Raw genomic sequence first — 24,016 nt, 5'->3', positions numbered from 1 at the left:
ATCTGACTATCCAAAGAGTGTGCCTGTCTGGGAGAGGACATTTCCATCCTCATCCAAGAATTAGTTGGACCTTTGCAAACTCTGTGAAGAGGAGAGACAGATGAAGTGAACGTTACTCGAGTTGACGACAACTCATTACGTTCCGTAACGCTGAAATTCAACCGTGGTGTTCTGTCGGGAGATCCAGTGACCTAAATCAACAGTAAGAAAAAGTATAAATAATGTAATTTGTTAACCTTTGAGTAGACGAAAAGTCTTCTAGCTGCTAGACTAAGTTATGCAGTGTAAAATGCCATAGGCTTAAGCTAATAATGGTGACTAGCAAAAAACAATTGTTTTGTCCTTGAGGAGATGAACCTTGACAGTTATACCCCCCATCGAAGCTTCAACTATTCGCCGGTAATTCTCACTGAAGCTTCGAGGCCCCAAAAATGGTATTCGGGATAGCCCTAGCTGGAGCACAGCTGCTCTACCCAGCCTGTCTACGAGTCTCTCGGAAGGGATACCCACCAGTTCTATAAGCCAGAGAAGGCAAAGGCTTTCTGTGACTCTGGGTGATGCTCGTTAGCCAAGATCCCCCTTTAAGACTATCTGATCTACGGTCCCAAGGGGATGGCTAATGTTGGCTAGCATCTTTGTAAGTACTGGAGGGTCGGAAAGCTAACCGGTTAACCTTTGGACTGAATTGGACTACAGTGCCCAGGAGTGAACTTTAATTACAGCTTTTCTCTCTCTCTCTCTCGCCGTAATGATCAATAACGCAACAAAGGAGGACAGACACAAAAAGTGAGGTAAAATGTGAGTTATCTATGTGCCTGCTATGTTTGCTAACTTAGGCTGAAAAAGACTAATTTGCCAACCCATTGCAACTAGCTGGGTGGCTGTCTTGGTGGCTAGGTTCGTGGCTGGCTGACTACGTTCTGACGCTCGTGTTTAATTTCATTAATGTTAGTTAGCTGACGGATAAAGTTTTGTACTTTACATGGCACGTCAGCCTGTTTTTGTTTTGTTTTTTTCTTCATGACTCTTTGCTAACATAATAATTGTTAAGAGGTTGGATGCTCTCCTGCTAGTTAGGTTAGGACTAAGTGAGCTAGAACCACTAGTTTATGGGAATCGGGACTATGTGGATATGGAGGAAGATGTTCTTGAGGCAGACTTAGGAGACGAGTGTGTGGTGTGTTGTATCTTGTGTGGGGATGGGTTTTACTGCCTTATGGGATTTTGGTTTATTATGCTTTCTAACATATACGTTGACAAAATACCATCGCTCTGCCGGGACCGTTTATTAAGTGAATCAAATCTGAACTCCATCATAACGCCACATTATCTGAATGACTCAACGCAAGGTGATGACTGAAACCGAAAGTAAAACCAGGGCTGGAATGGGAAGATCATCAGTTCGCTTCACTAGCTATAATGTTAAGGGAATGAGTGGTCCGGTTAAAAGGGCAAGGGTTTCCTCTCATCTTGAAAGACTCAACACACAAATAGTGTAGTCACAGAACACCCACTTAACCATAGCAGACCATGTCAGACTCAGAAAAAACTGGGTGGGACAAACCTTTCATTGTAACTTTAATGCCAAAGCACGAGGGGTAGCAATACTAATCCATAAAAAACTATTATTTACAGCATCACAAACCATCTTAGACCCACAGGGTCGATTTTGTAATCGTAACTGGATAGCTTTTTCATACGCCAGTCATTCTTGCAAGTATATATGCCCCAAACTGGGATGATGTTGACTTTATTAAGAAACTAATTTTACTATTACTCAACTTAAATTCACATCATCTAATTCTTGCTGGAGATTGGAACTGAACCAACCAAAGATCGTTCTCATCCTAAAACTTCACTTTATAAAATGTCCCAGGTCCTATGCAAATTCATGGATTAAGCTGGCTCTTGGACCCTTGAAGGTTTTTCAACTCACATAAAAAAAAGAATTCTCTTACTTCTAACACATCCATCACTCATACAGCAGAACAGGTAGGTAGGTAGATAGATAGATAGATAGATAAAACCTTCCTTCACCATTGGGAAATCTGACCATGCACCTGTGATTGTTGATCTCTCGTTTTCACAAGAATCTAGTGCATTGCCCTGCCTGGAGATTGAACGCGGCTCTATTGGCAGACAACCAATTCTGCGCACATATAGCTAATGCAACAGATGATTTCCTGCTAACTAATAGATCAGACTCTGTTTCACCATCCACTCTATGGGAGACACTGAAAGTTGTAATCAGTGGAGAGATAATATCTTACTCCATATCACATAATAAAGCAAGAAAACAGAAACAGCAAGAGATCATTGATTCAATAAGGAAAACAGACCAACAATATTCCATAACACTGTCACCATAACTATGCAAAGAAAGGCTTAATCTAAAAGCTCAGCATGACCTTTTATCAACACAAGAGACTGAACAATTACGTTGGTCAAAAGGACGCTACTATGAACATGGTAATAAAGCAGGCCGCTTGCTAGCCCATCAGCTGAAATGCAAATCAGTATCTTGTATGATCACACAGATTCGTAGTTAACCACAGGAATCAATTTGCAGCAATTTGAAAACTCCTATGATAAATGCTGAATTTAGACATCATTTAAGAACCCTTACAATAACACAGGTAGAGATTTATTATAAGTTCTCCACTAAACTCTCCCATGTTCTTTTAGAAATGTTTGAACATTCATTGAGTCAAACAACATCACCATCTAGTTTAACAGAAGCATAAATTAAACTCCTCCTCAAACCAGGAAAGGACCCCCTTGAATATGGCTCTTACCTTTTTAAATGTGGATGTCAAAATACTGGCTAACCTTCTCGCCTCAAAATCAGACACTGTAGTGCCCCAGGTGATTTCAACAGATCAGACAAATTTGATCTATTTTAAATCTCAGTGATGCAGAAACTGTTGTACGTGCTTTTATCTCCTCACGCCTCGATTACTGTAACAGCCTGTTCACTCGTCTTAATCTAAAAACTCTGACAGACTGCAGACTGTACAGGACTCAGCTCCTCGGCTGTAAACCAGGACCGAGAGGTTCGACCACATCACGCCTGTTTCAGCCTCTTTACATTGAGCACTCATAAAAAGAGTCTAAAAACGCCCACGAATGGGCTACAAACTTTCAAAAATGTATATATTGGTTTCAATCCCCAGAAACCTCATGGTGTAAAGCTGAGGCAAGCTTTTGCATTTCATCATCCCTACCTGCCCTAATCACAGAAAAATAACCTTTTCCCTGCTCCATCTGCAAAAATCACCTCTTCCTGGGATTTACATGGCGGCAAAGAGTTGGTCTCAGCAACTGTAATGAATTTTATATAGATTGTTTATTTGCCAGTTTCAGTTCCTTCTCTCAAACATCTGTTCTGGAAAAAATCAGACCTATTCTGATACTTCCAGTTCCGTCTTTATCCAAACCTTGAGTCCAACCTCTCCCACCTCACCGTCAGCCTCTGGCCTAGTCAGTATTTTACAAATCCCCTGTGTAACGAAAAGGCAAAATTTCAAACATATTAAATATAATAATCCCCCTTCAAAAAGGGTAATTAGATAAGATCTGAATTGAACGGATGAAGAACTTGGAATAGAAATATCTGATGTGGTCTGGGAATGTGAACAGAGTTAATGGAACTAGCTCATGCGCTCCTCTCAACCTTTATACAGTTTAAAGTTTTACACAGACTTTACTATACCAAATCCAGACTATCCAAAATATACCCCGATCTGATGCTCTTCCTGAAATTAGAAAAAATAAAATACTTGATTAGAGGATCAACTAAAACGTACATAAAAACTTGGAACCCCTTGATATTATACTTTCAAGGACTCAAAACTCTCCCCTCAGATTAAGTGTAGTGATATTTATACAGTGTACTGACTTTCTCATCCACTTAACTTCACTGTGGCTGACGGCTCAGGCAGAGCGTACGATGGTGCTTTTATTTTACTTCTCTTTCTCTTGTAATAAGGCGGTACGGGTTGGGGAGGGAGGGGTTTAAAAATTCTGTTTTTTTGAGTGACATTACTTGTATACTGTATGTACCCGTTTTTTCAACAACAAAAAAAACGACAATAAATGTTCATTGAGAAATGAGTTTTGACTTTTTTTCTGTCTGTCAGATTCGACCAGAGACAACAGGTTTCAACAGAGACAAGAAACATTCGTGGTCAAACAGTCCGATGAGCAACAACCAGGTGACAAAATGGAATTAATAAAGACAATCAGTCATAAAAACCACCAGATAGTAAAATTAAAACAAATATATAAATATGCTGGTGATATAAAACTATATTTAAAAGGTATGAAGCATCAAACAGCAGGGAAAAGGAGACGAATAATGACCTACTCGGCTTTCCATAAACTTAGAACAAGATGGCGGCCAGTTTGTTAACAGAGCCTCTGTATGGCTGTGTTTGAAATCACATACTAACATACTGTCTACTACACGCTCAATGCGTATGTACTGCGGACTACATGAACGATTAAGTATGCCATCGCCAGCAGACTGTTCACACTGAAGTTTACTCCAGCAAGACATCACATGATTGCCATTGCACAGTCTGAGGAGACGCAATGCATTTTGGGGCAGCTGAGTATGTGCAGTAAATTTGTGCATACTCAGAAATTCTTGCTAATCTAGTTTACATCCGGTCATTTGTCGCATGCACAAAATCCACGAACTCTGCAGCTGCACTACGTACTCAATGTGACGTCACACTTTGGAATCGCATACTAACAGATTTTAAATGTCTAAATGAAAACAAATCAAACAGAAATAAAGTGAAATACAAAAAAATGTTATTTGTATTTGCTTTTTATGTTTGTATTTACTGCGTCATAATTAAATGTAAAACATGTTAAATGACAAATATTTAGCTTTTTTCTTTAATTAATGAATAGTTTTTCACTGTGACGTTAATTAATAATCAAATCACAAGACAGAAAACATTTTAATCATTTTAATTCTACTTAATCCTCCACCTTATTTTAGTGTTTACTCAAACTACTTTAATCTGCTCACCTTGCGTTTCCCTTCACTTCTCTTTTCTCGCCTCTTCCTGTTTGTATGTGTCTGCTGCGTTGACTTTCTTCGTCAGCACTATATTTTATAAAGTCGCCCAAACTGGCAGGTGAGCCGCATGTGGAGGAGGCTCGTTGTTAATGACGTCGCCTGTCGAAACGATCGAAACCAACGTGGTACTGAATGACATCGGGACCAAGAGGTGCACTTACCAGCTTTTACTAAACAACTCCATCAGTAGGCCGACTAAAGAAAACTCTGTGTGTTTCTCTGCAGAGCATGTGCGACTGCCAGTAGCTCGCAGGGGAGGGATACAGCGAGAGGAGGGTGTTCAATACTTAATCGATCGCAGATGGTGTTGTTCTCTCGGACGGATAAAAAAATAAAATTAAGAACTGCTAAAATGGGACGCCAAATATACTTTGATAGTGAATATACGACCTGATGACAGCCATGACAGACAGGCTTTCCCAATCAAACTGTTTCCTGCTTACTGAACATTTACTTACATTTGTGTCTGTAGTTTGAAGAGATTGCTCGTGCTTCACTTAGAGGGAAATGTTGACAGCTAAGCTAATTAGTGCTAGCTAGCTAACGTTAGCTTCAGCTGGGTTAATGGAGGAGGATAGGTTAATGATGTACGCCAGGTAGAACGCTAGAATTTAATTTAATATTGATATAATAATATTAAATCTAAAATTGTTCAAACCGATTAGCATCTGTGTACATATGTGTGTGTTATATTGGGAGTTGGGTGGCTCAGGGTGTCGAGGTGTGAAAACTATTGGGAACCACTGCCTTAAATCCCAGATGGTCAAAGAATTAAAGGAGGTTTAAAAAATGAATTTATGTTTTAGGAGTTTAAACTAAACTGGATAAAAGCCTTTATGATCTAAAAAGAAACATGTTCAAGAAAATCAGAGGGCTGGAAGTTTTGTTACGATGTGATTTTGACATTCGGTCACCATCAATCAAGTTGTCAGAACTACATAAACAAATACACGAAGAGGATATTTACCTGTAACTTCACTCCACATGGCGCCACCTTGTGGAACAACTAAACTAGATATAATCAACATTGTATGATAAAATAATATTTTTGTTATTGATCTGATGGACGACCACAGCTGCTTCTGACACCTTTAATGAAAAGTTTGCTATAAAATATTCTTACAGGGAATTCAGCCGGTGACCTCGATACAAAACTCTCATTCTAATGAATTTATTGTTCGTCCAGATTTACAAACAGTGATGACACGGTTAAATAACAGGTCAACAGACTAACAGGTTAACTACCATTAAACAAAGTAGCACGCTGCATTTAAAGGTGGGGTCAGCGATTTTAATCCAAAACACTTTTTGTCAAATTCAGCGAATATCTCCTCACGGTCCGCTAGCTGTCCGTTCTGCCATTCAGCAGCAGGTGGCGTTTGTGCTCGCGCTGTAGGTTGCCAGGTTTCAGGCGTCTGGAACCAGTTGCACTCCGACCTCTGCCTCTGCCGGCTACTCTCCCTCTTCGACGTCCTCGCCCACGAGGAACGGAGCTACACCATGATAGTAATGAAACATAAATAACATCGGAGATATTACCTTGCCAACTTAGTATGAAAATATTTTACTTGCTCCGCCATGTATCACTGATGGTCGACTATAAGTTACTGTTGAAGTTACTAGCCGTAATGTTATCGATACATAGGCTAAACTACTCCTTGGCTTAGATAAATATTCAGCTTCAACACCTGTTTAAATATTGACGGCTTATTGTCACACTTGCTACAGTAGGGATAAAACTTGCTTCCCCTTATTGAGGCTAACTTACCCTCGGGCAGCAAACGCTCTGGATTCCGCCATATTGGCCAGTTGTTAGTGTCATTGCCTTGGCAATGCGTGTCCATGAATTTGGGGGGCGGAGCTTCTGAAGGGAGGGGGTGTATTTGTTTGGCTGTTGAGTTGGCAAATATCAACAAGCTTTCTCCAGAATTGCAAACCCCACCTTTAAAACACAACAACCACACTGTAACAACATGGAAGCCAACCCCATGACCCTAACGCTACACTTAGCGCTACATTTTAGGGTGACCAGTTGAGAATGGGTGAAATTCGGGACAGAGGAGTTGGAGGTTTGAGGTTGAAATACTGGACATTGTACAGGTGTCCAGTTTCGGAGAAGTTGAATCATTTTTCAAGGTATTGCTCCACGGTATCGTAGAAGCTGAGGAAGTCTCTCTGGAGCCTGTCGATGTTGAAAGCAACGGACGAGGAGGTGAAGACGCGGTCATCTTTTGCCCTAAAGAAAGCATCTGTTTCGCGCTGCTGGAGTTTGATTTGAAGGCTGTTCATCAGCGAATAAACTTTGACTGAGATGAGACTCTCACTCTCAAGACTCAACACAGCGTCAGAGAACATCTTCAGAGTATTTTGCAAGAAAAAGAGAGTGGCCTCCAGCTTGCGGCATTCTTCCCCCTCTTCACCATGCTCGTTGCCTGCGAGCACATGCCAGGTGACACTCCTCGTGCCCCAGGGACAAGAAGTAGCTCTGCACAGTTGGTCAGGTGTTGACAAGTCTGTTTATCGCAGGAAGCATCCTCAACCAACGTGTTGGGATGTGGTACTCCATGTCAACAAATTTGAACATTTCTTTGAGGGTGGAAAGTCTCTTGGCAGAACAGCTGAAATGACTGAATGATTTGACACTACAGTCTCCATTTCCAGGTACGTTTAACTGCATTGTGGATTATTTGGGCAGGGCAGTTTTCTGTGACTGCATCTGCGCTCTCGGCTGCTGTTCAAAGAACTCTAGAACCGCTTTGGAGACCCGGCTCGGGGGTCGGTTGAGCCGTTGGCTGTGTGTTGCTTGCTGCACGCAACACGTCTGCCTCTCCGTGCGAAATGCCAAATTCTTTCCTGCAGACTTCACAAAATGTGAGTAGTTGTTTATCAATTCCCGGCACTACTGTACACGGCTAAAAAAAAAAGAAAGTACAACAGCCATAATTCATGTAGGCTACGGGCTTTTAAATTTTAAAAGGCTACCTTCCGGTCCCTGCTGTAGCCAATGAGAGTCGAACAGTGCCCGTCTGTGGGCAACACCAAAATAATGTTTCACAGTGATCAGTATTTAGAGTTTTATGCGGCTATAACTAATCAAAGCTTGGGTTTAGTCTAATTTTTGGGACAGACAAGATTCGGGATTCGGTGCAACTGCTCGTTATTTGGGACTGTCCCCAATTTGCGGGACGTTTGGTCACACTACTACACTTAAAGTACCCCTCCACTCAAAAATGTGTTTTTCTTATGTTTAAATCCCCTAAAATGCCGGTCCTTGACTTTACTGACTTGTATCTGTGCAAAGTTTGTCACTAGAGAGGTGTTTTCACGTTGCTCTGCTGAAGGAGGAGATGTCTGTACACTTCCTTAAAATCTGCGATTCAGACGGACTCTGGGATACTGGATTTGAGACGTCACAAATCCAAAAGCCAATCGCAACGCCACCGGCAAAGAAACCTGACACCTGCAGCCCAGAGCGGACTGTCAGTGCAAACTCTCGCTCTCTAGCTAAGCTAAGTTAGCGTAGTGAAAGTTATCAAGTGCAGTTTCTGGATGTAAACCGGGCTTCCTTCCGCTATCTACTGACGTTACAGTGTGTTCACATTGTTCTTACGTAACATCGCAGCAGATATTATATGTTCCGCAACCGCTAACGCTGCATCAGCCACTGCCAGCTACAAGCTAACAAGCTAAGACTCAAACTGAGGCTCAAACATGTGCGCCTGAATCTTCTCCGATGTTTCCTCTAACTCTAGTTAGAGTACATCTAGTATGTCTCACCCACATTCATCCTCACCTGCAGCGAGGTGGGCGGGGCCTTCAGAGATCCAGAGCCTTTCAACGTTTCTTTTTTAACTTTTTATATTTTTAAATACTTTAAAATGTGTCTGGAGGGGAAGCATCTGTACTGAATGTGTCATTGAAGAGCTAATTATCAGCTAATTGGACTAAATAACATTAGAACATAATCACACAAACACGACCTGCTAGAGGGGGCAGATGCCCCTCCCGTCCCCTCCCATAAGGCCCCTAAAAGTCACCTGACAATGATAGAAGCTTACACAACCTGTAGTGAACTATCCTGTTGTGTTTGGGCGGCCCCCGGGGGCCCCTCCCACAGCGTCGGGTCTCACAAACGTTACTCTAACAGGAGGAAGCAGTGCATCTGTTGGGGACTATTTCCAGCGGCGGATGAATCCACATGTGGTGCTGTAGTGAGTGTTTGGGGCAGCAGGACGGTGTGTGTGGGGCGGAGTCAGAATAAACTACAGTGTGTGTGTTCGTGGTGATGAAGGAACATGTCGCCCAGTGCAGCAGAGCGGCTCACTGATGAGTTTTTATTAGTTTTTAATAATAATATCAGGCTCTGATACACATACATTATCAAACAGCAAAATGTAAAAGTAGAAGGATAAACTTTATTCATTATTATGTTCAAAGGTAACTTCCAACATCTTGTGTCACGTTATGCAGAAATCCATCAGGTCATTCAGGACGTTTAGTTGCTGCTTTAAAATAATTATCATCAACAACAACAAAGAAAACAAAACCAAGTTGTCCTGTGACCAGTGGAATAACATACAAGCGTTAAGTGCAGGTTCACGCTGCACACGAGCTCAAAGTTCAGCTCACGCAGATTAAAATGATCTACTTCACGTTCATTTCTTCGTTCTTGTCCTTTACAAAACGCTGAGTTTGACTTGAGTGGAGGAACTTTGCGGCTGTTGGCTCGTCTGACCCTTTAATGATTTCTTGTGATCATCATTCACTCGCAGATATTTCCCAGACCGGTCGGATGCTTCAACTCGATGTGTCGTTTCAAGATCTGTGACCCGACATGCCGGGTCCGTAAAACACAGTGTGTGAGCGTCGTTAACTCACGTTCATTTAGTTGCAAACTAATAAGTTCAGTTCACCAAAAACACGAGCGTGTTCATGCACATCACTGCAAGTATTACATTTAACTTTAAGATAATATAGTAATAGAAGTACACAGTGTCAGGACCAAAAGTAAATATAATATTTTGAAATATTGTCTAAACATAAACAGAGAACTCTGTTTAAAAATTATATACTATAAATAATATACTATAATATAAATAATAAACAGTCTAAAACTGGCAACATGATGATTTTAAATCGACCACAGAGGAAGTCAAAGATTATGAATCTGACATTTGATGTCAGCTTTGATGTCAGAGGTTGAGTACCTGATCTACAGGTACACAAACACTACGAGTTCATCGCTGCGTGGGCGTGGCATCAGCACTCGGTTCCTGGCTGGCTTTGATCCTCCACAGTCAGCTGAGTGAACGAAACACTGGTGGTTTTTGAGCTGATGATGCCAAGTGAATCTCTGGTGACAAACTGAGCAGCTGAATCGTTTCTCTCCTGTGTGGATTCTCATGTGAGCCTTCAGATTTGATTTACGGCCGAATGTTTTGCTGCACTCAGAGCAGCTGAACGGTTTCTCTCCTGTGTGAGTCCTCATGTGTTCCTGTAGTGTGTCCTTACGTCCAAATGTTTTCTCACACTTAGAGCAGGTGAATGTTTCCACTTCGATCAGCTGAGAGGACTCGCCAACACAACTAACCTGCTTCTCCCTTGCGTGCTGAGCCATGTGTTGTTTTAAACTCACTCTATGTGTAAATCTTTTACCACAAACCAAACAACTGAATGGTTTCTCTCCTGTATGCGTCCTCATGTGTTTTGTCAGAGTCGCCTTGTCAGCAAAGCCTCGACCGCACACAGAGCAGCTGAATGGTTTCTCTCCTGTGTGAATTCTCATGTGTCGGCTCAGATTTCCACTGTGACCAAATCTTTTCCCGCATTCAGAGCAGCTGATTGGTTTCTCAGCATTATTACACATAATTAAACCTGACTGAGGTTCTCTGGTCTCCTCATCACCATCACTGACCTTACGTTCAGAAGAGTCTTCAGTCTTGTCATCAGTCTCAGGTTGTAAATGTGTATCTGGATCTGAGATCCTGGCTGGTCCTGGTCCTCCACAGTCCTCTCCATCAGCTCCTGTTTTCATCTGTTCAGCTGAGCTGCTGGCTGGAGGCTCTGCCTGATGAAGCTGTGATGACTGACGACCAACACACTGATGGTGTTTGAGCTGAGTAGACCAGGTGAATCTTTTGTCACAAACACTGCAGCTGTAGCGTTTCTCTCCTGTGTGGGCGGACATGTGTTGGTTCATATTTGCCCGATGTGAAAATCTTTTACCACAAACTGAGCAACCAAACGGTTTCTCTCCTGTGTGAATTCTCATATGTGACTTCAGATGTGTCTTGCGACCAAATCTTTTCCCACACTCAGAGCAGCTAAATGGTTTCTCAGCAGTTTTACATCTCATATCACTGACAGGGACTTCATCATTTTTCAGAGAGGTTAAACCTGACTGAGGATCTCTGCTCTCCTTCCCATCATCAACACTGACTCCAGTCACATGTTTATGACAGTCTTCGGTCTTGTCATCAGTATGTGGTTGTAAATGATGTACGCTCTTTGCTGATTCTGCTCCACTGTGCATGTTAATTAATTTTATGTCACTAACGTTGGAATTGAATCGTTTCTGCCATGCGTGGATCCTCATGTGACTCCAAACGCTTCCTCTGTAACTAAAATGTTTCTTACAAACTGAACAGCTGAAGGGTTTTTCTCCTGTATGAAGACTTGTGTGACTAATTAAGGTTGTCCTTCGAAGAAATCTTTCGCCACAAAAGGAGCAGTTAAAGGGTTTCTCTCCTGTATGAATTCTCATGTGTCTCTTCAGATAGTCCTTGTGACAAAATCTTTTCCCACACTCAGAGCAGCTAAATGGTTTCTCTGCAATATTACATCTCATATCACTAACAGGAACTTCATCATTTTTCAGAGAGTTTAAACCTGACTGAGGTTCTCTGGTCTCCTCCCAGTCATCACTGTCTTCAGTCTTGTCATCAGTATCTTGTTGTAAATGTGTATCTGGATTAGAGTTCCTGGCTGGTCCTGGTCCTCCACAGTCCTCTCCATCAGCTCCTGTTTCCATCTGTCCAGCTGAGCTGCTGGCTGGAGGCTCTGCCTCTCTGTTCTCCTCAGTTTGGTTTTGATGAAGCTGTGAGGACCGACGACCGACACAGTTGTGGGTTTGGAGCTGATGATGCCAAGTGAATCTTTCATCACAGACTGGGCAGCTGAATGGTTTCTCTCCCGTGTGGATTCTCATGTGAGCCTTCAGATTTGTGTTGCGGCCAAATGTTTTACTGCACTCAGAGCAGCTGAAGGATTTCACTTCATTCAGCTGAGAGGACTCATCGACACAGCGATGAGTCTTGACCTGAGTAGACCAGGTGAATCTTTTGTCACAAACACTGCAGCTGTAGCGTTTTTCTCCTGTGTGGACGGCCATGTGTTGGTTCATATTTGCCCGATGTGTAAATCTTTTACCACAAACTGAGCAACTAAATGGTTTCTCTCCTGTGTGAATTTTCAAGTGTCTCTTCAGGCTTCCCTTGCAGTCAAATATTTTCCCACATTCAGAGCAGCTGAATGGTTTCTCACCAGTTTTACATCTCACGTCACTGGCAGCAGTTTCTTTATTTCTAAGAGAGTTTAAACCTGACCGAGGGTCTCTGGTCTCCTTCCAATCATCATCACTGTCTTCAGTCTCAGCTACAGAAGAGTCTGAAGTCTTGTCATCAGTGTCAGGTTGTAAATATGTATCTGTATCTGAGTTCCTGGCTGGTCCTGGTCCTCCACAGTCCTCTCCATCAGCTCCTGTTTCCATCAGTTCAGTTTGGCTTTGATGAAGCTGTGAGGACTGAGGTTTCTCTTCATCTTCTTCACTCTTCACAGGGACAGGAGTGAATGGGAACTTGGTGATATCGGCCTCCTCCAGCCCTCGGAGCTGCTCTCCCTCCTGACTGGTCCAGAGCTCCTCCTGCTCCTCTTTAATGTGTGGGGGCTCTGGGTCCTGGTCCAGACTGGGGCTCCACTCCTGCTGCTCTTCTTTAACAACAATCACTTTTTGGACATCTGAAGGTAAAGCTGAAACACAGACAGACTATTAATATTAACCCGAGCTGGATATTACAGTGACAGCAGTGATGTTCATAAGAATTTTAATAAAAACACATTAACAAATGTTTTGTTGTATTTTTGGCTTGAATAAGTCCTAATAGTGACACAGAATCTCATATTTCTGAGTTTCTTTTGTTTTGTTGTTGTACTTTCTTTCATTCCAGATTCTAGGTTAAAAACAAAGGGTGATCGAGCCTTTGCAGTACTGGCTCCTTGGCTCTGGAACAATCAATAAAATATGTTAATGTTTCATATTCCTGAGTAAACTGTCGATGTTTACACTGACAGCTACATAAACAGGAATTAAACACGCAAAGACTTGTGTTTTAATGTTATTACTGGTCACCTGATGCAGTGATTCTCAACAACCAGGCCGGGACCTGGTACCGGTCCGTTAGCTATTATGCATAATGGCCGAGTGTTTGCTAAGACATTCCAGATAAATTCTTTTTTCTGAAACAATGAGTCCTTAATTTCAGAAAGCTAACAGGTCCCAGGTCATGATATCATGCTAACAGACTGAGGCTAAAGCTAACAGGGTAACTGCTAAAGTATGATAAGGATGTCTGACATTGACTGCAGTTAGTTATTGGTTTGATTAATGGTTTACAGTCTAATATGTGTTTGTATTGATTGACGGCGGCTGATCAGGCTAATTATCAGCTAACTGTACTGTTTTTAAACTACTTTACTAATTAAACACGATGTACAGTTTTAATAAACTCTGTACTGTTTTTCAATACACTGACACCTAATTGTTGATTGTATACTGTTCTGTCTTCATACAACGTAATTATCACTTACTGTTATTGCAGTATTGGAATCTGGAAATGAATTTGGATTAATGTGAGTGGATATTGGTACTCAGGATAAAATCTGATGACTTGGAAATTGGCCTCAGTGGAAATGGCTAAACACGCATAATAGGGTTATTCTAATATCTATGTAACGTTAGTATCTTGCATCACACGGCAGATTATCCATTTCCATGTACAAAGGTGTGAGACCAAATATACAAATTATAGGAAAACATGAATATTATATTCTGTATGACTTCATACTTGACATGCATCAAATAAACTGATTGCCTTGTCTGCCGCACACATTGTTTTCAGGAATAAGGTCCCGTGGTCACCGGAAGGGGAGGGACTTTGCCTCTCTATGCTTCAAAGCGTCAACAAACCAGCTAGCTGAGGCTAACCGCTAACGTTAGCTTAGCAACATCAGCAGAGCAGTAAAGCTGTTCCCAGCTGATCACAAACCTGTTCCCCTCAGCTTCCTTTCCGGGTTTAAAACCACATCCGGCAGTTCACGGTGTCGGTCCATCTCTGCCCCGTTTAACGAACTGAAGTCGGTGTTTCTGCCGTTATTTGGATTCTGCTAACGGTTCCCTCTGCTAACCGAGCTCAGCGTCACACCTCTCACTTCCGGGGACGGGTTTCAAAATAAAACTCACGGCGATGACCCAAAGTGTTTTCTCATATTTAAAGAAATACTATTATATGTGACTGCAACACGATTAGAGTAAAATACAAAATGACATATTAAAAGCGTTAAATGAGTCTTATTGTGAAGGCCTCTGACGTTGCACCGGAAGCTCTATCCCTTGTTGCGGTAACTGTTTTTAGCTTGTTTAGCTTCATCGCTCGAGTCCCGTTGTTGTGTTGAGGAAGAGCCTCCGTGTGTCCGGATAAACCCGTCTGAACGGACTCTGTGCTGAAGGTTTCACCTCTGGCTCAGCCTCAGATTCGGCTACACAGCGCAGGTCTGTCCGCTTCACCTCTCTGCTCAGGTGTGTTGACAGCTGATGCTCAGACTGCTGGAAATTCATCAGGCTGGAGTCGTGCAAGGGTGCGGTGTTAAGGTTATTATTATTATTATTATTGTTCAATTAAATTTTATTTAAGAGGCGCCTTTAAAACAGAAGTTATCTCATTGCACTTTCAGAATCAGAATCAGAAACACTTTATTGAAACTCTTTTGCTACAGCAGCTCGCTGTCACGCCACCTTTTCCTACAGAGCAGGTCCAGACTGAACTCTTTATAATATTATTTACAGAGACCCAACAAATCCCACCATGAGCAAGCACTTGGCCACAGTGGCAAGAAAAACCTCCTTTAAGAGGCAGAAACCTCGAGCAGAACCAGACTCAGGGTGGGGGGGCGGCCATCAGAGAGAGACAACCTAACCCAAACTCTATCCCCTTCCCCCAAACCCCTCCTCCCTCCCTCCCTCTCTCAAAACCAAACATGGCAGCAGCAGATGGCCGCCCCCCATTGAGTCTGGTAACTGGTTAGTTTCATCTGGCTTGATCGATAGATATAACTGGGTATCATCCGCATAACAATGAAAGTTTATGGAGTGTTTCCTAATAATATTGCCTAGAGGAAGCATATATAAGGTGAGTAGAATCGGTCCAAGCACAGAACCTTGTGGAACTCTGTGACTAACTTTGGCGTGCACGGAGGACTCACCGTTAACATGTACAAACTGAGATCGATCTGATATCTAATAATGAGATAAACGCAGTACTAAAGCATCATTTTCAACGTCCACATGAATATTGAAATCACCTACAATAATTACTTTATCTGTTTTAAGGACTAAACTTGATAAAAGCTCTGAGATTTCAGATAAAAACTCAGAATAAGGACCAGGAGCGCGGTACACTATAACAAATAGAACTGGCTGTCGTGTTTTCCAGGTCGGGTGTGAAAGACTAAGAACAAGGCTTTCGAATGAGTTATAGTTTAGTTTAGGTTTAGGGCTGATTAATAGGCTTGAGTCGAAGATGCTGCAGCTCCACCTCCTCGGCCAGTGCCTCGAGGAACGTGAGCATTAATATGGCGGGGCGGAGTGGATTCATTTAGGCTAACATATTCTTCATGACCCAGCCAGGTTTCAGTGAGACAGAATAAGTCAATATGATTCTCTGATATTAAATCGTTCACTAGTACAGCTTTAGATGACAGAGATCTGATGTCCACATTTAACTCTCCTTTTGTTGTGCTATTTCAACGGTGGATTCTATTTGTAAAAAAAACAATTTCACAGCTTTTTCTACATCTAGACCACATAAGACCAGGGGGCCTCATTTATAAACGTTTCGTAGACACAAAAGAAGGCGAACGCCACTTACGAAGCAAACTTTGGGATTCATAAAAAACAAACACAACGGGAGAATGTGCGGCCCTCCACAGTAAACTGTTGTTTTTGTCATGAGTATGTTCAGACCATAGACTGTATATAACATTGACGTAGTGTCCGTGACGTCACCCAGAAGTTTCTGAAGAGCTGTTGTGAAGCTCAAAGTGGGCGGCTCCGGTGGCTCCGGTGGCTCCGGTGGCTCCGGCCGTCGCCAACTTGGTAGTCCCTGACTCCGGCTAATCCAGAAATGGGCAAAGAGGTGGAGCTGAGGCGGGCCGAAGGTGTTGATGAAACCACCATTTTTCAGCCCCGGATGTTGCCGCTTGGTTCATACAGAACGTGAATCTGACTTGGCGAGGGTCGAGCTCCGGTGTCTCCTTTCCCCCGCCCGTGGCACAAACACTGTCCCTGTAAGGCTAGGCGCCTTTTGGCTTTTCTCGAACCACTTCTTTTTCATCTCAGAGAGGGTCCGACCTCTTTAGCGTTTGTAATGCCCACAGTCCACTTCAGTCTCACGCTGGGTGAATTTTTTTTTTCTAGCTTTTCTGTCAGAATTTGCCATCTTTGTCTTCATGCAGTCAGTATGGATTCATATTGATTAGGGGCGTTTCATTTATAGGCAACTATCGGCAATGAAAGGGTGGGACAAACAGCTCATTCATGTACGCCAAATTTTGAGTTGATTGTGATTTATAAAGGAAGATCGGCGTGGGACGCGCATGCGCACTGTTATAAATCAGAATTTAGGTCTTGACTGTCGTACCGGTTTCACCTCCTTCATTTACCTGCAGAAGTTCATTACAGCAGGTGACATGTTGGTTGTTCATCAGAGGAAACAGCTGAACTACATGAACATCCTGAACAAAGCAGTCACATCATTAATGGTCATTTTACTGAATCTTTTCTATTTATGATGATACAAACTCACTATTATTGATTTAAGTATTGTTTTTTTTTTTTTTACTGTAGCGTCTTTGGTTACTATGGTAACTTTTCTCTTTGAGTCAGTGAATGTCACATCATTTCTCCCATAATGCCTCTGTGTCTGTATTTCAGTGTGTCCTGCAGACGTCCAGCAGCTGTCTGACGCTTCTGAACCTGAGACTGAAGACAGGGATGATGACGGGGAGGAGACCAGAGACCCTCAGTCAGGTTTAAACTCTCACAATAATAAAGAAGTCCCATTAAGTAATATAACATAAAATAGTGGTGAAAACCTGTTTAGCTGCTCTGAGTGTGGTCAAGGAATAGGCTGCAAGACAAGTCTGAAGATACACATGAGGATTCACACAGGAGAGAAAGCATTTATTTGTTCTGTTTGTGGTAAAAGATTTACACAGAAGGGCAGTCTGACAGAACACATGGCCGTTCATACAGGAGAGAAACACAAGATTCACTTGGCTTAATCAGCTCAAAACCCACCAGTGTGTCGGTCGTCAGGCCTCGCAGCTTCAGCAGCTCAGCTGGACAGATGGAAACAGGAGCTGATTGAGAGGACTGTGGAGGACCAGGACCAGCCAGGATCTCTGATCCAGATACACATTTAGAACCACATACTGGTGACAAGACTGAAGACTCCTCTGAGACTGAAGACAGTGATGACTGGAAGGAGACCAGAGAACCTCATTCAGGTTTGAACTCTCTGAAAAATAACAACGTCCCAGTAAGTGATGTAATACTGATAAGAAACCAATGAGCTGCTCTGAGTGTGGAAAAAGATTTAGCTGTAAGTACTCTCTGCAAATCCACATGAAAATCCACACAGGAGAGAAACCATTCAGTTGCTCATTTTGTGATAAATGTTTTAATCAGCGCTTCCACTTAATTGACAACTTGCAACAAAGGTCCCATGTCAGATTCAAACCAAGGACTTTGCAGTGACGTGGTCATTGTCTTAAACCCGTACACCAACCTTCCTAAGTATTTGCAGGTCTTGAAAAGCCCAAAAACAAAAGTCCTTAGAAGGTATTGAAAGGTCTTAAATGTAAAGAACAAAGGTGTTAAAACTGGTTTTGTGGCTGCTGTAATGTTGTGAAATGATTCTGTATGTGACCGCAGGCTGTCAGGAGACGTTCTTCTAAACAAACAGTGGGTTCTGTTGCAGGAGGCTGTTTCAGACCTGCAGGAAACGCTGTCACTACTGTTAGCTACTGTTAGCTTCTGCAGCGACTGTAGCTGTTGTAGCTAACAATCTCCTAGGTACAGCAGCTAGGAAGCTCATCAGATCAGAATGTGAACTTAAATTAATGTATCATTTTTAATTGGTTAATCCATCCAGCTGAGCAAGAACTTGGCTACAGTGGCAAGGAAAAACTTCCTTTAAGAGGAAAAACCTCGAGCAGAACCAGATTCAGGGTTGGCGACCATCCGCTACTTCCGATTGAGAGAGAAAGAGAGAGGGTTAAATTTTGGTTACATCTCAAATTGAAACCCAAAGACACACTGAGATTTCAGGCACTACAAACCCAAATAACTTAACCCCCAAAAGAGTCCCTTCTGTCAGCTGATCCTGAGACTTACTGATCAAATAACACCCAATACTGTTCAGACCAGCACTGCTTTCCAACCAATAATCAGAATAAACCAAATTATTAAATTAACAAAAGATGCCTATTTGGAACAGTGGACAAATCAAACCAAAACTCATAACAAACTTAATTGCTATCTGGCCCTAAACCATGAATATAAACTGGAGTATCTCTTTACTGTCAGAGACACAACGCAGAGACCGATCCTGACCAAATACAGGCTCAATGACCACAGACAGATCCTGACCAAATACAGGCTCAGTGACCACAGACAGATCCTGACCAAATACAGACTCAATGACCACAGACAGATCCTGACCAAATACAGGCTCAGTGACCACAGACAGATCCTGACTAAATACAGGCTCAATGACCACAGACAGATCCTGACCAAATACAGACTCAGTGAACACAGACAGATCCTGACCAAATACAGACTCAGTGAACACAGACAGATCCTGACCAAATACAGGCTCAATGACCACAGTCAGATCCTGACCAAATACAGGCTCAATGACCACAGACAGATCCTGACCAAATACAGGCTCAGTGACCACAGACAGATCCTGACCAAATACAGACTCAGTGACCACAGACAGATCCTGACCAAATACAGGCTCAGTGACCACAGACAGATCCTGACCAAATACAGGCTCAGTGAACACAGACAGATCCTGACCAAATACAGGCTCAATGACCACAGACAGATCCTGACCAAATACAGACTCAGTGACCACAGACAGATCCTGACCAAATACAGGCTCAGTGACACAGACAGATCCTGACCAAATACAGGCTCAATGACCACAGACAGATCCTGACCAAATACAGACAGCTGAGGTAGAGACAGAGATGCACTTCCTCTTAAAATGTGACAAATATAATAATATGATTGTGGAATACTTTAAGAAATTTGATTTGTTAATCCGAAACTTCACAGAACTAAATGACATTAAAAAGCAACAGATTCTATTAGGAGGAGGACGTGCAGCTAACTGAGCTGCACAACATGTGACTGCATGTCACAAACTGAGGGACACAGTTTACACAACATCACTGAATATGACAAATAATTATCTTGACAGCCTATCACACACACAGGCCTGCTCATAACTACTTTTGTTGGACGATATATTGTCCCAGCAATAATTGCAATAAATTATATTTTCATTTTAAGGGCATTTGCATCTCATTTTGAGAGGCTGGCAATTTCACAAACAATATCCTATACAGGTGGGGTTAATTATAGGGAACCGCAACCAGCACAACAAGTGCATCCCAATAGGGGGAGCCACAATCTTTCCAGGCACAGAGTATCATGGTCTAGGATACTAAAACATGAAAAACACAACATACATTATATTCATTTCATAAGAAACAGGTAAATGAAATCTCCTCATTCATCCCATTCAGAATGAGGGTGTCAAAGAAGTGTATCCAATACGCCTCCCTTTGGAGACAGATTCTGTCCCTATTACCACCTCTCCGTGGCATCTTCACTGTCTCATGAAATTAATATGCCAATAAAGCTCTTTGAATTAAAAAAATTGAATTGAGAACGAGAAGAAACAGAGGGCAGAGAGAGCAGGAGGAAAGAGAACATACAGTAGCACAATGCAAGCTCCACATAGAGAAGTAAAGTAATAGTAATGGAAGTGGTAATAATATTAATATAAAAAAAATAATAGTAACTATAAGGAAAGCAATAATACGTCTCGTTGACAAGCTAAACAAGCTAGCTTGGTAAAGGTAGCCACAACGGCCGTAAGAGATTCTGGTGAAACTTAAGGTCAATCCACGATTATTCAGTTTGTTTTTTATTGGTTAATCATGTCTGCAGTCTCAACAGTTATAATTGTAGGCTTGTTGGACATGAACTGCGCCTCGCCTGGAAAGTGGACGAGGTCAGGGGTCAGTAGCAGGGGGCGGTGACAGAAAGCTGCAGCCAAGTCGGACAGTTTCCAGCAGCCTTCAAAGAAAATACAGGAAGTCCCAGAAATATTCATGTCCTGTTCGATCCACCTGGAGGCTGCCTGTAGTTTGCAGAATGTATTTCTTATGCTTTACTGCAATCGTCCAATAAATAACCAATACATTTATCAGAAGTGAACTTTGACTCAGTGTGAATAATTTTTCATTAGCAGTTACTGTTACGTGACATGTAGCCAGAGAATAATGGCTGCTTTGCACATAAATTCCACTGTATTAATCATCTTAATGAGCATGTGAGATGTGGTTTGTGATGTTTAATATTTAATCTCGCAAATGTAACAAACAGAAAAGAGAGAGAGCAGATTTGTGACAGATACATAAATCAGACTGATGACAATATAGACATAGAAACATATGACAATAAAATGAAGCAAGGCGTAATATCAGCTGCATTATAAAGCATTCCTAAAAGTAAAGGTAAAGAGGAAAGCAGTGCCATGGTGGGAGGATAAGTGAGAAACAGAAATAAAGCATTGTGGTAAGAAGAACAAGAAGACGGACATATAGGAGAAAGTGCTGTAACGGCAAGAACAAATGGACCGCATGATTGTAAACATACAAAGGACTCTGATATGACTCATATATGACTCTTTGTGTACCAGGCACATCACTGCTTGACCTGTGTATGACTGTTTGGACTGCGTGATGAGAACAGGTCACTGATGATGATGAGATGGAACCATGAAACATGCCGTTAACTGTTGTGTCCAGACTTCAGGGACACTGAGGAGCCCGACCCCGAAGACTGGGTAAAGAACTGATCAGGGACACTGAGGAGCCTGACCCTGAAGACTGGGTAAAGAACTGATCAGGGACACTGAGGAGCCTGACCCTGAAGACTGGGTAAAGAACTGATCAAGGACACTGAGGAGCCTGACCCTGAAGACTGGGTAAAGAACTGATCAAGGACACTGAGGAGCCTGACCCTGAAGACTGGGTAAAGAACTGATCAGGGACACTGAGGAGCCTGACCCTGAAGACCGGGTAAAGAACTGATCAGGGTCACTGAGGAGCCTGACCCTGAAGACCGGGTAAAGAACTGATCAGGGACACTGAGGAGCCTGACCCTGAAGACCGGGTAAAGAACTGATCAGGGACACTGAGGAGCCTGACCCTGAAGACTGGATAAAGAACTGATCAAGGACACTGAGGAGCCTGACCCTGAAGACCGGGTAAAGAACTGATCAGGGTCACTGAGGAGCCCGACCCTGAAGACCGGGTAAAGAACTGATCAGGGTCACTGAGTAGCCCGACCCTGAAGACCGGGTAAAGAACTGATCAAGGACACTGAGGAGCCTGACCCTGAAGACCGGATAAAGAACTGATCAGGGACACTGAGGAGCCTGACCCTGAAGACCGGATAAAGAACTGATCAGGGACACTGAGGAGCCTGACCCTGAAGACTGGGTAAAGAACTGATCAGGGTCACTGAGGAGCCCGACCCTGAAGACCGGGTAAAGAACTGATCAGGGTCACTGAGGAGCCCGACCCTGAAGACCGGGTAAAGAACTGATCAGGGTCACTGAGGAGCCCGACCCTGAAGACCGGGTAAAGAACTGATCAGGGTCACTGAGGAGCCCGACCCTGAAGACCGGGTAAAGAACTGATCAGGGTCACTGAGGAGCCCGACCCTGAAGACCGGGTAAAGAACTGATCAGGGACACTGAGGAGCCCGACCCTGAAGACCGGGTAAAGAACTGATCAGGGTCACTGAGGAGCCTGACCCTGAAGACCGGGTAAAGAACTGATGCTCCTCTCCCTCTGGACTCATTCAGAGCAGATTATACTGATGTATGTTCTGCTGCTGAGAGTCAGACGCTTGAAGTAAACCTACAGAAAGACAAGTTGCCTCGAGCGTTTCTTTATTCTGCAGATTTGCCTCTTCAGTTCTGCGGGAACACCACTCGGGCAGTACAGGTGTAGGGGATGATTAAAAGGATGGGTGGGGGCAGGAGGGAGGAGGTTATCCTGTTTTGAGTAGTGGAGATGAGGTTGCAGTAACCAATAAGGACACTTTTGTTACAGTCCACAGCTCCAATAATTTATCTGAGGAGGGAAGAATGATGAACAAAATGTCCCATCTAACATGGGAGAAGTTAGTAAAACTGGGAAAACTGCTCCAGGGAAAGATGAAATCCGTTGAAAGGACTAAAGAAGTTGTTGTTATGTAATAAAGTGAATCCCAGAGAGCTGGAAGGAAGCGATAATTATTAAACCAGTGAACTACAGGCGCATTGCCTTGACGTCACATATACGTCAGTTGATGGAGTGTATGGTCAGTGAGAAGTTAATGTCTTTCTTGGAGAAGAGAGGTTTGGGGGCTACATACCAAAGTGTATTTAGGAAAGGAAGCGGCGCGATGGATCCAGCGTTGTGTCGGGACGATCAGATAAAAAAGCCGGTGGCTGCGGTGTTTTTTCATGTGGAAAAAGCAGGATACGTTACGGAGAGAGGGGTTGATGATCAAATTACATATTATGGGAGTCGGAGGGAACGTTTTCTACTGGATTATGGACTTTCTGAGCAGAAGAACCATCCGGACACCTCAGGGGAGCGTTCGCCGTCATGATAAATGATATGTTTGTAAGTTTGCCGATGGATAAAGGAAGATCAGTGTCTGCAGGTCTGTGGAAACGGAGGAATGTGGATCATATAGTTAAAAACACAGGATTCATCAAGTTGAACGAAAGGTTAAATAAAGGTTTGTGGGTGTAACAGGATTTATGGCAGCTCAGGTCTCTTCAGTACCAGCTTTTCTTCAACAGGGACACATTTTCACCTGCAGAGACCATCGTTGTTGACGTCACTTATGATGGCGGCGGGGAGGGGGCAACCAGGGCGCAGCCACTGTGACGTCATCGTTGGCCCACGTGCATGATGTCAGAGCACGCATTGATCTGCGATCGTCGGTGATCGATTCTGCGCAGGCCTGGCTCACCTCGAACGAGCCTAATATTTCTTTTAATATGAAAACACTTTGGGTCATCGCCGTGAGTTTTATTTTGAAACCCGTCCCCGGAAGTGAGAGGTGTGACGCTGAGCTCGGTTAGCAGAGGGAACCGTTAGCAGAATCCAAATAACGGCAGAAACACCGACTTCAGTTCGTTAAACGGGGCAGAGATGGACCGACACCGTGAACTGCCGGATGTGGCTTTAAACCCGGAAAGGAAGCTGAGGAGAACAGGTTTGTGATCA

General features: G+C 43.0%; 2 protein-coding genes across 4 annotated transcripts in view; one reads left to right on the top strand and one right to left on the bottom strand.

Moving 5' to 3' along the window:
* LOC122864531 (zinc finger protein 665-like) overlaps positions 1–24,016 on the top strand; it is a 43,114-nt gene that overhangs the window by 10,078 nt on the left and 9,020 nt on the right. Inside the window, exon 1 of one of the 2 annotated variants that reach the window (XM_044172067.1) lies at positions 23,694–24,005. The exons of the other annotated variant lie outside the window; for it this stretch is intronic. Within the exon in view, the coding sequence (XP_044028002.1) occupies positions 23,942–24,005 (64 nt within the window). The 5' untranslated portion in view covers positions 23,694–23,941. Of the gene's footprint in view, positions 1–23,693; positions 24,006–24,016 lie in introns of those variants that run through there. 2 annotated transcript variants of the gene reach the window in all.
* LOC122864536 (gastrula zinc finger protein XlCGF26.1-like) lies at positions 9,415–14,810 on the bottom strand. Of its 2 annotated transcripts, none has more exons than XM_044172078.1 (3): positions 14,416–14,810; positions 12,113–13,120; positions 9,415–11,116 (listed from the first exon to the last, which is right to left on the bottom strand). In XM_044172078.1, the coding sequence occupies exons 1-3, from the start codon at positions 14,477–14,479 to the stop codon at positions 10,305–10,307; spliced, it is 1,884 nt and encodes a 627-aa protein (XP_044028013.1). In that variant the 5' UTR covers positions 14,480–14,810; the 3' UTR covers positions 9,415–10,304. The 2 variants fall into 2 exon arrangements, with proteins under 2 accessions (XP_044028013.1, XP_044028012.1); XM_044172077.1 differs by having other exon boundaries at positions 9,415–11,159; positions 12,156–13,120.

Source organism: Siniperca chuatsi, linkage group LG17 (assembly GCF_020085105.1).
Source record: "Siniperca chuatsi isolate FFG_IHB_CAS linkage group LG17, ASM2008510v1, whole genome shotgun sequence".
NCBI classification, from domain to species: domain Eukaryota; kingdom Metazoa; phylum Chordata; class Actinopteri; order Centrarchiformes; family Sinipercidae; genus Siniperca; species Siniperca chuatsi.
This window is presented reverse-complemented; position numbering and strand designations above follow the sequence as displayed.

Bases quoted from the DNA above. Each gene is read 5' to 3' on its own strand.
- LOC122864536 (XM_044172078.1), bottom strand. From the start codon at position 14,479: ATGGACCGACACCGTGAACTGCCGGATGTGGTTTTAAACCCGGAAAGG. The intron at 13,121-14,415 runs GTTTGTGATCAG...TCTGTGTTTCAG, and splicing joins AAGGAAGCTGAGGGGAACAG to CTTTACCTTCAGATGTCCAA. The intron at 11,117-12,112 runs GAGCTGATGGAG...AGATGAAAACAG, and splicing joins AGCTGGACAGATGGAAACAG to GAGCTGATGGAGAGGACTGT.